At 40.5% G+C, this 18260-nt stretch overlaps 1 protein-coding gene across 1 annotated transcript; it reads left to right on the forward strand.

Annotated features, from left to right (window-relative positions):
• Window positions 1-11251: 11251 nt before the first annotated feature.
• LOC146847663 (uncharacterized) lies at window positions 11252-16584 on the forward strand. The gene has a single exon (XM_085651794.1). It carries the CDS (start codon window positions 11440-11442, stop codon window positions 12790-12792), a length of 1353 nt encoding a protein of 450 aa, XP_085507920.1. The 5' UTR covers window positions 11252-11439; the 3' UTR covers window positions 12793-16584.
• The last annotated feature ends 1676 nt before the right edge of the window (window positions 16585-18260 follow it).

The raw sequence follows: 18260 nt of genomic DNA on the forward strand, positions 1-18260 counted from the left end.
TCTATATTGCATATTTTTTTATCATTCATTATTTATTGGAAAAGTATTATTTAATTTTGCTATGTTATGTTTTACTGTAAGGTGAGTTTTTTTTTGTTTTAACAACTTTGTCATCTGTTACCTTATCAACTAAATTTGTGCACACCAGCCAAATAAGTGATACGAAACATCTGTTTACTTTTAACATACCATGCTTTGCATTCTGGGGCATGTTGTTCTACGTTTCTTATTGTAAACCCGCATTGGCAATGCCAATAGCTTTCTCCTGTGCAAGAGTTTTTAACTTTGTTAAAGTGTTTTAGCAATGTTGTACAGCCTCACAGCTGCTGTATGCCATGACTGAAAGTAAATAAAAGGCATGAGCGCTGGGTACTTCATAGTACTTTTTAGGTCGAGCCTGGGCAGAGCGTGAACTGCTCTGCGAGCCATGATTTATTGGAGTATGTATTTGAAGCCCCGCCCACTATCCCCCTATATTTGTCATTGGCATGTGTCATTGTCCTTCGTAAATTCTGGCTTCTGATTTGCAATTAGGCTTGTTAGTCCTTCCTTAGTACGGCCTTGTCTTCATTTGTAATGTCCCATGAGGACTGGCCCTTTTTCTTCAGTTGTTACACGGTACGTCTTTTTTAGTCTGTAAGCACTATTTTCTTTAATGAGTTTCTCTTACTGGAGGAGGACAGGAGGGTCTCTCTTGCGCAGTTGTGACCACTGGCTTGTTTATTGTTCCGCGTAGCAAATGGGGAGCTCCTCAGGGGCCATGGGAGGTAGAAGAGGGCAACTCAACGATGCCTTCAAGCATTTAGAATGCAATAGGTCTCGCATTTGCGAGATTTTAAGCTATTGTAAATGACAATGCTTTTTATTTATATTTTAAAAACCAAAACATAAATAAAAGGCATTGTCATTTACAATGCCAATAGCTCAAACTTGCGTAAATGCGAGACCTATTACATTTCGGATGCTTGTTTCTTTATTTTCAGCCATGCTGCACAGCAGCTGTGTACCTGCAGTACAGCATTACGGAAAGTAAAGAAAATACAAGGTGCTAAGATATGGCGAGCATTGGGCACTTATTAGCGCTTTTTTCTTTATTCATTTTAGCCACACACATTAGCCGTTCGGCAGTACGATATGGCTTTGCCCGTGCTTGCTTAGCCATGTTGCACAGAAGCCCGCACTGCTGTGCAATATCTTTAAAAACATGGAAGAAGCGAAATAGCTTGTGAACAAAGCCAAATAGCTCTATACGCACTATTTTGCTTTTTCATGTTTTTTTAAAGATGTTGCACAGCAGCGCGGGGTTCTGTGCAACTTGGATTACAGTAAATAAAAATAAAGCACTACGGTGCTGTCAACGCTGGCCATGCTGAATCTTCTAAATGATCTTGTATCAATTTATTTTTCGAAAACTCTGGTGTGGTTTTACCTGGAGCTAAGAATGGGGATGAACCAAATGTCTGGACTCTGATTGAAAACAGGTGGTAGAGGGAAGGCTGTGATTGTAAATTAGTGAATCTGTACCTAGATGTAAAAACACAGGATTAAAAAGAAGTGTATTTTTAAGTCATCAAACCATTTTGTTTCTTGATGTTGAATCACAGTTCAGGTTATGGACGTTGCAGCTGGCAACGTTTATGTGTTAATGGAGGTATAAAAATTATAACAATTCTGTTGGGAGAAAAAGAAAAAGTAGGCAGCATATTTTTGTCCTTTATTTTTTAGCTACAAAGTGGTCCTGGTTTAAGATTATTCTACAGCTCAGATTAGATCCATGGGCACTTGAATGATATATACCCCATCAATGTTCACACACACAGGGTGGCACAAATGGTTAAAATATATCCTTGTGGTAGTATAATTTGTTGTAATTTGTTATGTATCTTGAGTATGTACTCTGATTGCAATTTAACATTGATGAGCCACAAAGACCTCCTTGCAAGGCTTACTACCAGTGAGAAGTTGATGGAAGAACAAATGCACGTGCTGGTGTACCTATGATATAAAGTGAGGATAGTTCAAATCCTTATAAAATTGCTAGCCTTCTCCATCTCAAAGTCATCCTGGTACAGAACATAACAGAAACTCATCTCTGTATGAGCTGGCCCGTCTGTCTGATACAAGGTGTATTACTATTAATTATTGAGTTTTGCTCTGTTCTGCCATTGGTTTTTCCAATCCTGAACCCAAAACCCGACCAATCAAGACTTGCTACCATTGACTCCCTCAACCACAGTCGGACTGAACAGGTGCAGTAATAGCAGATGTACTCCCATAACAGACATAGCCATAGTCGTAAATGCAGGGTCTTCATCTGACTGAAAAGTCGTAACTACTTCCATTGCTACTAGACACTGCAAATCTTTTATGACTGCTCGAGCAATGGCCGTCTTTTATGGCCACTGCAGAGGAATCCCACCCTCTTGGTTTCTATATAATGCAGGAGTCTGTTTTAAAATCCTCTTGTGCATCTTTTACTCTGAGATTCTCAAGCACTGAGGAGGAAAATGTTTCCATTATCACCTCTTCCCCGAGAGGTGCATTTTTTTTCAAGGGATTGAGGCCAATCTAAGGCATCAGATAAACAACATTGGAAAACATTTTTCAAAGAGCGTAATAGACTCCTGTCTATTCATTTCTGAAGAGGAACAGTGTAGGAACAGCAGACTAGCGATGGCGCACAGCCAGTAATGCCACTACCCTCTGGTTTTTATTACTACGTATTGAATAGACAGTGTAAAAATTACCAATTAACTTCATGACCAAATCATCTGCCAAAGTGGCTCCCTGGTTTTCTTATTTTTAAACCTTCTGTTCACGTTAAGGAGGGTGTGCCATGCTTAGTAGTATACATGCTGGCACATACTGCTTGTTCCCCACGTACAGTCTTCTACAACTAGTACAATACAAGAGGAGAACGCATACAGGGCTATTCACAAAGGTAACTTACACTTGTGAGTACGTTACACCTGTAACTTTACTCATATACTTTTGAGCAACTTTACTGCTTTGGGCTATTAACAAAATCTGAGTGTAAAGTTACTCAAAAATACCTCCACCCTTTGTAACAAGAGGTAGAGCCAAATTTGCAAGTGAAAGTTACTACTGCTAAAAACAGTAGTAAGTCTAGCACAATGCATTGCCTAACCACTGTAACTTCAACACTCTCCCATATAATGAAGATAGAGACTTAAAATAAAACCCCATAGGAAATGGCTAGATAAAATATATTTTTTAATTATAAAATATTTTAACCACCTTTTTGAATATATAAATTAATGTAACATTAACTTTTATTAACATATGATTACATATGATTAAATTACTTTTAATTAATTTTGTAGATCACTTAATAAATATTAAAGCATAATAAAAATGTGTAATTGTTTTACTTTAGGCCAAAATTTATTTTGGAATGTAAACTTAAGAAAAGTTTTTTGTATTTAATTTATAATATTTAAGATAATTAAAGATTTAATTTCAAATTTAGTTAATATTGTTGTAGCATTTTTTGTTCTACATTTAAAATAAATATGTAAAATTAATTTACATTAATAATTAATATAAACATAGTTTTTTACTAATTTATAATAAATTTGAATGAACGTTGTAAATATTCTTTGTACTGTCTCCACCCTGACTGTGAAGTTGTCCTATTCTAGAGTATACAATAAATAATTGTATACATATAGTGGTACACCAAAACTGAATAATAATGTGAAAGAGTCCAAATTAAAATTTGTATTGTTCCATATCTTCTTTATTGTGCTTGTACAGTAGACATATAGATTCAAGTGTTACAGCAAAAGAACTTAGCCAACGCACTTTTTCACCACTTTGAACGTCTTTAGGGCATTCTTATTTTGTATTTTTTGACTTGAACTCTTTCACATTATTATTTATTGTTGGTGCACCACGATATGTTTTTTTCTACCTCCCAGATTCCCCTGTGCTAGATCTTCCACAGAATGGTATATATTTATCCCAAACTATTTGAATGTGTCACGCTAGCATCCCTGAGCCAGGAGAGGCAGCCCACGCTTTGGTTGTGAATGACTACGCAAGGAGAACAAGCAGGACTTAGTCCAATCAGTTTTTAAGCCCAATTTGTTTCTGAAATCTTCAAGCAATTCCATCACCTGTGGGAGGGTTCCATGGGGGTTTGTGGAGGTACATCACCGCACCATCCGCATACAGCAAAATAGCCTCCCAGGTACTACTGCTTGATATCTTGGCCCTTGTAAACGCACGTGTTTCTCGAATAGTTCTAACTCTAAGGTAACTATGATCGGTAACAAAGGACATCATTGCCTGGTGCCCCAATGTATACTGAATGTGGCAGAAATCTGGATGCATGTGCAGACCAGAGCCCCTGGGTTGGTCTGCACATAGTATTTCTTGGCCAAAGCTCATTTTCTCTAGCACTGCAGTGAGGTAGCGTCACCCAAGGTGTCGAAATCCTATTTCGTATGAAGCCGTTTTGATCAACGTGTACCAAGAGGGGCTGGTCAAGTGTTTGGCATTGCCATGGGTCAAGCTGCTGTAGGGGGATGCCATCTAACTGCACTGCACTGTAACTCTAGTGAGTAGTGGTGGATAATGCTCTGGGGGGAGGATGACAGTAGCCACTGCACCCAAAAAAACTGCTCACTGCCTTGCTGTTGTCTGTTTAATGTCTAGTCATTTGCAAATCACTTGTGTGCTGTTCAGACAGCCAAAGCGATATCATTCACTTGCTTCATTACAGCTCTGACCACCGGAGTGAGATCCATTCTCTGAAAAATAAAGAAAGCGTGTTAAGGCAATAAAACAGTGCTTGGTGACACCGAGGGCTGCAAGAACGTGCCACCTCTCTGATCTGTCGGATAGCTTGGCGCTGAATCATCCCAGTGCGCTCATCTACGTCGCTCAGTTCAGATCTCCGAGTCTAGCCAGGGTACGGGGCCACGGATATCTCACCACACTCCAGCTTCTACAACATTGCGGGTGGGTGGTGCTCATGCCCCTGATCACTAGCTTTTCAGCCTTGCTGCCACGAGAAGCTATCTTACCGGTTTCGCGCCATTCGGTTTTCGCCGCATTCACTATATTGAAGCATTATTTCCACAATAAACTGAGCAAAGGAGGGGACATCAATTTATATCGCCAAGGTACAGATGCTAGTGTTTGAAACAGATCCTGGCCTGAAGCTGATGCATGCTCGGTCCGCCGACCAGTGGTTTAAGGGAAGTGCATTGCAAGGTGCTGTTAAAAATAAAATGCAGTCGGAGTAGAACTGAGAGAAAAGAACAGAGAGAATGGGAGAAGAGGGAAAGCTGTGAGATGATGGAAGCAGCTTGACACAGATTTTAAGACAGTATAAAATCTTCTAACAATGACACTGTGGAACCTATTACGTTCTTTATACAATCAACATATGAGTGTTTATTTATTTAAAGCGTGCAACTTGATTTAAACCCAAGTGTTTTCTGCTTCATTACTCCTCATGCACAATTTGGTGTAGATTAGTTTCATTTTCCAGTGTCATCTTCAAAAACATTTCCCTGACACTACACGCTACCAAGTTGTGTTGTTGTTTAAGCGGCGAGTTTTGTGGTGTTGGAACAGCTCAAACAATATATTCACATAGCTGCCAAGGTTTCAGATTGCTTATGTGTGACATTTTCATAATTTCATTCCAACGTCTATGAGTGACACTATCTCTGTCACCACTAACTAGAGTGACCTGACAGTAAGCGTCGCAGCCCAAAATGAGTTAGTAAGTGTAAGTTGAACTATGGTGCGCAGCTAAGGGCTCCTGAAAAGTACTGTGTACACCACAGAAAGACTAGACTGTGTGTGAAGTCAGCAACACACAGGGCACTGTGGGCAGGCAGCTGTACATGACTGCGCTAAAACCGCTATGATTATAAACCATTACCAACCAAATTTATCAGAGACTTAGAGAGATTATACACACTTAGGTAATCAAAGATTCTGATAATTACACTATGCGTGACCAGTGATACTCCAATAAGTGTTAAAGTAAGGACAGCTGGAATGAAATTCAGAAACGTGTCTGTATCAGACAGTCTTCATGTCTGTAAGCTTTTGTTCTAGATTTTAGCAGAGAGGATGGGTTTTGAGTTAATAGGCAGGGGATTGCCCAGCATTAGTGCTGGTAGGGAAAGGAGTTTCTCTATAGTAAAAAATACTTTCCCCTTGGAATTACATATTTTCTATGAAAGGTGAGCTACACACCTGTCCTGCAAGGAAATAATTATTTTCTGTTGCACCTTCCAGTGGGTGAATTTCTTCCTTTGTGTCTGTGATTTCATCTGATTATTTTAAGAAAGGATTGTTTAAAAACGTAAACTTTTCATAAACCCGTGTGATGTGGCTGTTTCCACTGAAATCACATGTACAATGAGATAAACCATACCGTGCTCTAGAAAACACACATTAGTGTTCTAAAGTCAACATTTTGAAACTTTCAGCTCCAACCACTACACTGTTAATCACTGCGCACATACATCATATGTAGTAAACTTGAACAAGGCATAGTGCATTTATGTTTTTTTCTGTTTCTGAAATTAGCTTTTGTAGGCATTGTTTCTAGAAATTACCTTGGTTTCATTCACTCCCCCATATTAAATGCTCCCAGCAATTTCGTGTCAAGAGGAAATTTTCACTTAGTTTAGTCTCCGGACGTCTCCAAGGTTAAGGTTTGCGATTGTATTTCATGTTGAAAAACACAGAGCTCCTAAATACATGCCAGCTTGTGGATTCAAACCTCTATGTTGATTTAAAAATACATCAATCACGCTCGTGAAAAAGAGATTGCAGTCTACGATCCATACAATAATTCTACTGTCGAAAAAAATAAACAAGCATTGGCATAGCTAATAGGTCTCGCTTTTGCGACCTTATAAGTATTTAGTTAAGCAGTACAATATCCATGGTGCAACACCACCTGTTGCATGGCTAAACACTTAGAAGGTCCCAAAGGCGAGACCTATTGGCTATGCCAATGCTTGTTAAGTTTGTGTGCATTTTCCCACAGAGAAAGCTAAATACTCTAATTGCATGTAAATAAAAACTCCAGCAACAGCATGGACTTCATTAAAATTAAATATTCCCCTTGCCTATTGAGGACAATACATGTTACTGGTAGTAGAAGTTCTTCTGACAGTTATTCAATCTGCAGTTTGACCATAAAACAGAGCACACCATGTGTCCTGTCGGCTGCTGATCCCATCACAAAACAGATGTTTAATGGCCTGCCATCAGAACAGAAAATGGCGCGTTCTCGGTTTGTTTTCTAGCAGACTGAATGGTGGCAATGGTAAAAAGTGAAGTTTACAAGGAAATGGAGACAGCCAAACAACCTCGCGAGAGACCGTCCCAATCACGCGTTTTATGATGTGCATTTGATCACTGGAGACTCCCTTTAACTTAGTATGTGTTTCGTTTATAGCACAGGTTAAATGTATTTGAAAACAAACCAAGTGCCACATTTGATTTTATTTATAGTGTAGTGTAATGTATTATTATATTCAAGCGTCCTAAACATCCATGATCCTGCTGACATATTACTACATGTTTGGTGCTCTCCATGCCTTCTCCCAGCCCATTATGCATCTAACTCGTTACCCACAAGAAGCCCTTTGGGTGCGAAAGACAAATACACAATTAGTAACATAGCATTAGAAATCTGAGTTAATAAAATAAATATATACAACGTGTTGAGGATGAAAGGAGAGTGTGAGCGAGAGTGTGCGTGTGTGTGCGTGCGTGCGCGTGTGTTTGAGAGAGAGAGATTGAGAGAGATAGGGAAATAATGTAAGCTCAATATAGCGTCGACCCTTCAGGTAAGTTGCTTGTTAACGAGTTACGCATACTGAATTCAGGGATCCCGGCTTCCCCGCTGGCCAAAAAGTGTGTGATCATGCACGGAGCATTTGCTCTGGTATTCCAGTTTTCATATCTGCCAAATATGTTTTAAGTGTTTTTTTTTTTTTTTTTTAAATTAACGGAGTGTTATGTTCACCCTGGAAGTGCTTAAAGGCAATTACTTTTCTGGGGGGTGCTATGCGCTCGTATGTAATTTGGGAACACGAAGTCAGGCACATTGTTATCTTGAACAAATGATTGACTCTTGAAAAAACAAGCCCGGCAGGGAGCGGTGCGCGTGCGTGCGCTGTCTGCTCTTTTTCAAAGCACATACCCGTGCTTGTGGCGCGCCGCTGCGCTCTCCCGCAAGGCGTATGCCACCACAAGCACGAGTATGTGCTTTGTTAAAAGAGCTGCACGACGGCTAAAGGTCTCCTATGCAGTGCATACACACTGCGTAGGCAAGACCTAAAAACGTAAATCAGAACCAAAAGGAATTGAAAAACTTCCCCTCTGTCAGATTAGCCCATGGTGGGATGTTTCATCACTTTCACATTTCGGTAATGTCTGGATGCAGCTTTGACCCCTCCGGCAAAAACGTTCTGCTAGACGACGGAGCAAAGCACAGAGTCTAAATTTACCGCAGAGCAGACATTTTTTTTTCTGCAGAGCCCAGGACTCTATTCACAAAGTGCTTACATGCCTCAATCAGATGTTAGCGCTATATAAAGAAACCAAACATAACGTATGTGCCAGCATGAGTCCTACCTGCAGAGATGGACAGGATCCCAATTGAATAGTGAAGGGGCCCCTCTGGTGTCTTCCCTGGCTCCGGCATCCTGTGGTCTAGGGCTGACTTTGGAGTATGGACTGAATCCGCAGTGAGTTGATTATGGGCTGATGGGTTGTGAGAGGGCAGTTAATTTTGCACCGTCATCATGGAGAACATTTCCCAGACACTACACGCCACCAAGTTTTATTGTTGTTTAAGCGGCAAGTTTACGTGATTTGCGGGTGATTGAAACAACTCAAACAATATATTTACCCCAGAACAGACATTTTTTCCAACAGATACAGCGCATGCATTTGTGTGGGAGGACTGCATTTGTGTCAGAGAGTGGTGGGAGGGCAGAAGCAACTATGGGCATCAAGCACCCTTTAAACAAGCATTGGCATAGCCAATAGGTCTCGCCTTTGGGACCTTATAAATATTTAGTTATGCAGCACAATATCCTTACTGCAACGGCATTAACTGTTACATGGCTAAACACTTATAAGGTCCCAAAGGCGAGACCTCTTGCCTATGTCAGTGCTTGTTTTTACTGCGAATGGTGGGGGGAATTGCACGACTAGCATATTTTCGGGAATTTCGTGAAAAAAGTGTAACTTGAAATTCCAAAAATGATGCAAATTACGCCAGTGTAACTAAAATTTCACCGAGGACGAATAATTACAAAAACTACTATAAATGTTTATGTACACAAACACACTCCAACATGCCAAACACTCTAATGGCTTTCAAAGTATGTGTTCTAAAACATGATTATAAATGTATATACAGTCACATGATGCATGGAATGAACACAGACAAATCCACACTCACGTCCATACACAAACACATAAGAATACACATGCCTGCGCACACCAACAAACACTAGCTCAAACACGCACACCCACCTCACCTTCCACCCCTCCCCCCCACAACCATACAGGCACTCGCAGGGCCCTCCGGCCCTCTCCACTACTTCTCGCCCTACCACCTTTGACTGCACTACTAAAGCGCCTCCTTTTTCACAATGTGGTCGCTCGGTGATAAACGACAACGGATATTGGTGTAAAAAGATATATACGTAAGTAATCAGACACGTATATATAGCTAATTGCACCAAATATTTCCTTGAAAATTATTCGGTTTACTACACAATACGTATACAGCACATAATCCTCTGCGCTGCACTATACAAGCACTCGCACACAGACAATGCTCCCGCAAGGGAATCGCCAAATGTGCATGCGTTGCCATTGAAAGCAATGCAACGCGTGCACGTTTTTGCCCGCAAAGCTGTGCCGATTACAAAAGGTCTTTTTCCTAAGCAGCGCATGCGCGCTGCTTAGGCGAGACCTAAAAAAAAAGTTTGCTAAACAACAGATAAACAAAGTAAGGGTAAGGAGCCCGTGGTTGGCCGGTCCTCCTTAGCCTTGACCGGAAGGGCGGTATCAGCTGCTAGACCGACTTAGGATACAGCAAAGAAGAGCGATGGAGGAGGGAGCCAATGTTAAGTGTCAGGCTGAAATAAAGTGGGTTTGTTGATGAAAATAGGTCTTGCAGACACCGCATGCGTGCTGATGCTTGAGCTAAATAGATGAATATGTAGACAACTGTTGGCTGCGGGGATATGTAAGATAAATTATTGGTTGTCACAGTCTCAATAATGAGGACTAAATTGAATGTTAAATTATAAATAAATGTTTGTTTGCCTTATCTGCACGCATAGTGTAAATGTTGGCATTAAAATGAACCACTCACTGTTTTAGAACAAGTGCTCTGGAAGGAGCTGCAGGTTGAAATGCAATCTGTTCATGTTTGAATGAAATTTTGTCCATGCACATTTACCTCAAGCTGTACCTGTAGCATGTGAGTGCTCCGTGCTCACCTTTTCTTTACTAAGTTACTCTGTGAACATTGATAAATCACCTCCTTTTCTGAAGTAAGATGTGACGTGTTCAACAGAACGTTTGCTTAAATATCTGTGTATGGTGAAATAATCCTTGCTAAGTTTTAAAGATGATAAAGGGAGATGGTGTTTAAAACCAGTTAAATATTGTGTAATCACATTCTGTTACATTTGCATTTCACAATTTTGAATCTCTTTACATCCAACAGAAAACCAGCCTTGAATGCATGAAATGGTTATGCATAACAACAGTGCTTCTGAATGTCTGCAAAACAAATATTCAGAAATAATAATCTCCAGTATCCAGTAAAACATCAGTGCAGTTAGAGACAGAGGATCCTGCACATAAACAGACAGATCCGGGAAGAAGCTGTGAAGGACAATTCAGTGAATGTAAGAGTCTAAGCTCCGAAACTTCATGCCACAAGATTGAGAAATGACCTCTGGGAAATAAAGGCAACAATACTGACAAACCACTTCTTGAATAAACAGGCGATCAATACCAGCTTTGATCATGGAATCAGTATGATGTGGTTACCACAGTGCTCTGTTGTCTAAAATGATAATAGACCATCATTCAGTGCTCAAGGTGATTTGTAAATTCTTCCTGGCCAAACCACAGTAACCAGAGAAAAGCACAACGGAGTGAGACAAACAGCTGAGGGATAAAGGAAAGAAGAGCTTTGCTGTCTAGAATAGAGAGGTCAGTTCCAATATGCACTGACCAGAAGGAGGAGGATAAATCTTTACCCACAAGCGTCGAAAATTGTTATCCAATCTAAAGACACATTTTTTCGCATGGAAGCTCGAAACATATTAGGAGTGTGACAAGTATTTAGTGACCATTGTACTTTACTTTTAAATTGAAAATAATACAAGTGCTTTATCAGCCATGTTGGCCCTTCAGGAAATACAGTCATGGGATGTAGACAAATATATGCCTGACCCAGCGATACTAACCGACAAAGAAGAATCATATACATGCATTGAGAGCTTTAGTTTCTCATCCATAGTTAAGTGCCAGCAGCAAACGCACACAGGAGAAAAGCCATTCAAATGCAGTGAATGTGTAAAGAGCTTTAATCAATTACCAGACCTGCAAAGGCATCAGCGAACACACACTGGGGAGAAACCATACGATTGCTGTGAATGTCTGAAAAGCTTTAGGCTGTTATCAACCCTTAAAAGACATCAGGGGACTCACACAGGGGAAAAAACATTTAGGTGCAGTGAATGTGTGAAGAGCTTTAGTCAGTTGTCAGATCTCCAAAGACATCAGCGAACACACACAAGGGAAAAGCCATACCACTGCAATAAATGTTTGAAGAGCTACAGTCGGTTATCTCACCTCCAAAGACATTATCAAACACACACAGGGGAACAACCATACAATTGCACTGAATGTGTGAAGAGCTTTAGTTGTTTATCACACCTCCAAAGACATCACCGAACACACACTGGGGAAAAACCATACCATTGCAATGAATGTGTGAAGAGCTTTAGTTGTTTATCATACCTCCAAATCCATCAGAGAACACACACGGGGGAAAAACCATATAGTTGCAATGTATGTGAAAAGAGCTTTGGTCGGTTGTCAATCCTACAAACACATCAGCAGACACACACAGGGGAAAAGCCTTATTATTGCAGTGAATGTGAAAAGAGGTTTAGTCGGTTGTCAATCCTACGAAGACATCAGCGAACACACACAGGAGAAAATCCATTCAGATGCAGTGAATGTGTGATGAGCTTTAACCTGTTATCAACCCTAAAGAGACATCAGTACACACACAGAGGGGAAAAACTATTCAGGTGCAGTGAATGTGTGAAGAGCTTTATTCAGTTATCAGATCTCCAAAGACATCAGCGAACACACACTGGGGAAAAGCCATACATTTGTAGTGAATGTTTGAAGAGATTTAGTAGGTTATCACACCTCCAAAGACATCACCGAACACACACTGGGGAAAAGCCATTCAGATGTGGTAAATCTGTGAAGAGCTTTAGTCAATTACCAGACCTGACAAGACATCAGCAAGCACTCGCAGAGGAAAAACCATACCATTGCAATGAATGCGATAAGAGGTTTCGTCAGTTATCAAACCTACGAATACATCAGCGAACACACACAGGGGAAAAGCCATTTCATTGCATCGAATGTGTGAAGAGCTTTAGTCAGTTATCAAGCCTACAAAGACATCAGCAAACAAACACACACAAGTGTAAAGCCATACCATTGCATTGAATGTGTGAAGAGCTTTTTCGGTCATCACACCTCAAGTACATCAACAAACACACACAGGGGAAAACCATACCATTGCAATGAATGCGCAAAGAGCTTTAGTCAGTTATCAACCCTAAGAAGACATCAGCGATAACACACAGGGGAAAAGCCATACCTTTGCAGGGAATGTGTGCAGAGCATTAGTCAGTTATCACACCTCCAAGTCGATCAGCAAACACACACCTGGTTAAAACCATACAATTGCAGTGAATGTGTGAAGAGCTTTTGTCACTTATTAGACTTCCTCAGACGTCAGCGAATACAAACACAGGGACAAACCATACAACTGCAGTGAGTGCGAAGAGCTTTAGTTAGTTATTACAACTCCTAAGACAGCATACAAACACCGGTGAAAAACCATTCAAGTGCAGTGAATAAGAAAAGAGCTTTAGTGGATTACTAAGCCTATATATCCTTCAGCAAATACAGAAGACGATAACATGACTATTGTGTGGGACATCCAAATGCCAAATGATGAAAAGTAGATGATAGAGCCCTCGGCTTGTGAGTAAAGAAGTAACACACAGATATTTGAGGTTTGTTCTCAATGTTTGTTCATTTCATTTCTCTAGATATAAGAAAATGAAATTGCATGTTACACATTAAGACTTTTGCAGAGCGTCGACCAAAAGAAAAGAAATAATGTTTTTCTCTTGTAAAGTAGAGTTATAAAGAAAAGCAACCAAGCATACCCGTTCATGCTGCCTGTAAAAACAACACTATGAACAATGCTTGGACTCATAAGGGTATTTTTAGCTAACTTAGGATTAGTGATAAAATCTGGAAACCCAACACACTCGAAACAATTTAACCAGCGTACACTAAGGAATATTCTTAGCTGATTGTGGTATTTAGGTACATATGCAACATTGATGATTCTGTGACAGCAGCCCAAGAACAGGGTCCAAAAGCATGAGAATTGAAAGTAGGACATTATGAGCAGGACTCTCAGGATTAATGCTTGCAGTGCATGACACTTACCTCCCACGGTGATACTCCTTTCCATCATCCTGTGCATCTGTAAATCCACCCATCACAGTGGCACTTTCCCAGTGGCATTCAACAGCTGAAGCCATGGGAGATTGGACTGCTCACCATTGACTGTGTAAATTAATAATTGTTAGATTAATTGCATGCGAATATATTTTATGAGTTTCTTATTTGGAGAGAATCATTCAACCAAATCCTGACTAGTGCAATGATAGAATCAGTGCATGATGGCAAAAGTATTGCTAGGAGAAAATGATGTTGAAAAGTTTAGTTCTTAATAAGTTTCTTAAGTCTTGACGAAGATTGAATCTAGAGCAGTAAAGAATTCCAGCTCTCAGAATCCAGAACTATTGACTCCTTCCTGTTCTACCTGGTGTTTCTGGACAAATGAGCCGAAATCCCACCTGAAGCTCTCCCAACGACTCACGTACCTAAGGTCAGTAATGGACTCTGTATTTCCTCCACCTACGATGATAGCAGACATTCTGGAAATGGTTCCCTCTTTCCAACACAATGCGATAGTCAAAGTTCTGACGGGCCTCTGACTCGTGGGTCTGATGGGCTCCTGCATTCTCCTAGTCCCGCATTCACATTGACATATTTGGGCCATGCAGTGGAGTCTGTGTGGGCAATGGTTACAGTATGGGGTAGATTTGTCAGACTCCATCATAACCTCCCCCAGTGTTGCAGCAGAAGTGGTTTAGTAGGGGAAAAAGGTGAACCTGAGTTGCAAGATTGCCTGTGGTCCCCCTTCAGCCGTGGATACATTAGTAACGCACACTTCCAATTCAGAGTGGGGATCTTGCCTAGAGGATCTGGAGATCTCTGGAAGAACTGGTTCTCCATATTAACCTGTTGGAACTGCAGGGAATTTGGCCGGCATTCTAGACCACCTCCATCCAAGGTTGGTCCCTCCAGATCCTGGTGTGCATCTCTGCTGTGATGTGCTACGTCAATAAGCTAAGGGTCTCATCTCTTTTGCCTGAAAGCATTGAGACTGGTCTTGGGCACACCACCAAGGGATTTGGATCACCACCAGCCACCCAGCAGAGTGTCCCTGAATGTCAGATCCTACAGCCTCAGCTGGCGTTATATTTCTGATCTCTCCAGGTAGACTTATTTGCCTTTTCAGAAAATACTAAATGCCAGCAGTTCTGTATTGTCCAGTATCCATTCAGGTGAGCCTTGGGGGTGGGACACATTTCAGTCGAGGTGGAACTTTCAATCGCACTACACATTTCCCTTTATACCTTGAGTTCTCTGTAAGATAAACCAAGACCAGTCCCAGGCCATTTTCATCAACCCAGATTGGCCAAGAGAAGTGTGGTATGAAGACCTTCAGCGCTTCTGCAAATGTCCCCTTCTCAAGCTGCCATGCAAACTAGACCTTCTCTCTCAGTCAGAGGGAATGGTGCTGCATCCCTATTTCTGAGTCCTCCTTCATGCATGGAGTTTGAGTGGGGACATCTGAACACCTAGCAGCTGACACAGGAGGTGTTAGACATCATCTTGTCATCGTGTTGACACTTCACGGAGTCCGTCAGAAGATAAGGTTACTTAGCTGTGTAACAATCTTCCTGGTATATACTCTACTTGCAGATTCATCATTGACCCGCCCACCCCCCATTTGATGGATGTGTTAAATGGAGAGTTAATAAGATCCTAAATGTATTTTGGTACTGCACCACTCTATCGATGTCAGTCAATCTGCTGGCATTGAAGCTGAGAAAATAGATGAAAACTTCTGCGCTACATGTATTTGGTTACCTCCTTAGACGCCACTTCGAAACCTGATGTGAACCAGCGCCTCCTACCGGCAATGTGAGAGATCAATATTTAAAAAAGCTATAGTGAGAATCTGTAAATATGTTATAACTTACCTCCTAAAATCACATTACTCAAGACTGTAATAATTGGCTAAAAATATGAAACAGTCTAAAACTAGAGAGGACGTGACTAAGTATATAAGTTTTAGATCATAAATTGATGTAATTATCCTAACAATTCATGTTATCCATAGATTAAAGGAAGCTGCCGGTACATATTGCTGCAAATTTAATTTAATCACTGTTGCCTTTAAAATAGTCTGCTTATTGTAGAATATTTAATCAAATGTATAATCATTTTTAGACATTAGCTGTATATTATATTTTTGGTGCAGCAGTTCCTTGTTTCCCGACTACTGTTTATGAATTGATTAGCTAATGTTAATATGCATTTTTGTTATTGATGTATTCTTCTGTACTATTGATGTAACGATTTCATGGAATATACATTAATGTACATTATCTCTAAAATAAATCTTGATTGATTCATTCACTCACATTCTCTCAACTCTTCTGTAATTTTGCTATTTATGAAGGGATAATCCTGAAATGTATGTCTGGGGCAGAAGTTCTCACCCTGTGGTCTGGTGACCCATGGGAGTCTGTGAAGCCTACTCACGGGGACCGTGACTTCTTAGAAAATTTAATAATATTAACAGATTAATAAAGTGTATGCAAGAAAAGATGCAAAATGTACAACTGAAGTTTTTTTTCAACGTTCTGTAAAAGTGAAGGAGTTTGAAATTGGAGGCTGACAGTTCAGTTTCTATCGTCAGATTGATTCGCAGGAGCAGTGCAAGTGCATGAAACAGAATATAATATGGACGATGAGTTGCCTCAATTATATTAGAAAAGCTTCAACCTTCCGATTAAAATTAAATGTTAAAATGTTGATTTCTTTTTATACTTGTTTGTAAATTAAATAAAAATTTCATCATTTCTGTTTTTGTTTGATTCTATATTTTTTGTGCATTGATTTGTGGTTTAAATCATCAAAAATGCTTAGGCCGGGGTCCTTGGAACCACTAATGACTTCCAGAGTCCAATAATGAAGCATGGGTCCACGAAGTCAAAAGACTAAGAACCCTGGTCTAGGGTCTTCCTCATGAAGGAGGTGTCAAAAGCCTGATATAACATTGTTGGTCAGTCAAAGCCTAAAGTCGAGGGCGCAGACTCCTAGCCAGTGGTTTTCAGTCATCGTATCTTTTGATCGCCACTTGCTCATCCTCATTGAATGCAGCAGGTGTACTAGATCAGGTCCCCTCCTCCCATGTTCAGATGGACCACTAGCTGGGTGAGTTCATGTCGCATTTCAAAATCAAGGTTTCATGATGTAAAGAATACAGTCAAGACAATCATGTAAGCATTGAGAAGGGGGATGGAGGCAACACCAACTCCTTGTGACACCCCAGCTCAAGTACTATAAATAGGAGTATGATCATTTATAGGCTAATAGCGCCCCTTCGAGTATCTGTCTGTGTCAAACCTAACCTATTAATTCTTTCCAGCAGCCCCTCTAGACGTCTGGTGGGTGAACACCAGACACTTACAAACCCAGCCTACTTTACACCATCTCAAGCGACACCTGTAGGAGGCTGGTGGTGAATAACAGACACTCTCTGTCAAACCTGACCTATTCTACACTATCTCCTGAAGCATCTGTACAAGACTCGTGGGTGAACAGTTCAGGCAAATATGACAAAACTAGTACTGCTGACTGACTCCCATCACTGGCCTTGAGTGACTGGTACTAAAGACCTACAAGGACTAGTCTGGTCCTATATGTGGGTGGAAACTTCACTGGTACCTTTCCAGAAATGTAGAGTGTTCACAGTGACAAGCAAACACTGTTCTGGAAGGGCATGGCCGCTCACTGTATATGACCAGGAGTGACCCGGTACATTTTTGATAGTCTAGAGATCACAAGTATACCGGCTGTTGTCACACACTTCAATGTGGAAGAGTAAACATCTTTAGGGAGCCGCAGTTAGAGCGGACCCTGGGAAACTACCCAAACCTGAAGCAACTTGGTATGCACTGGTTTTTGTGGTAGATCATTAGAAGATCCTGTATTAGGCATTAATTCCCACAATATGGAAGAGATCGTGCAGAAATATTTGATTCGCTTATCAGAGTAGTCATTTAACCTATCAGTGCATTCTGAGAGTTTTTGTTAATTTTAATTGAGTTTATTGGACCAACACACCTGATATTAATGATATGTAAAAGCAAAGTGTGGGAATGAAAACGTGGTGGTCCGGTGACGTGAAATCATCTGTTCAACTTAAGTATGACAGAGTAATTTTACACAGTATACTTCATATCCGGCTAGAGCTGCTACTTCTAAAAAGAATAAATATTTATGTATAGGTAGAGCAGGTAGATTCGAGAATACTATATAAATAAGGTCCTAGCAAGCTGTGACCCAATAGAGGCCTATAGCTACTAGAAAATGAATCATTTGACGGGTGAACAGCAGACACTGTTTGTAGTGTTAGTTAAAAGTTCCTGACTCAATGTTCACATAATAACCTGCTCTTCATTTTAGCATACTATCACACACTGACAACCTGTGCCCCTAGGGGGCAGAAAACCCACTAGACACCAAGGACT

Source organism: Triturus cristatus, chromosome 4_1, assembly GCF_964204655.1.
Source record: "Triturus cristatus chromosome 4_1, aTriCri1.1, whole genome shotgun sequence".
In the NCBI taxonomy this organism is placed as follows: domain Eukaryota; kingdom Metazoa; phylum Chordata; class Amphibia; order Caudata; family Salamandridae; genus Triturus; species Triturus cristatus.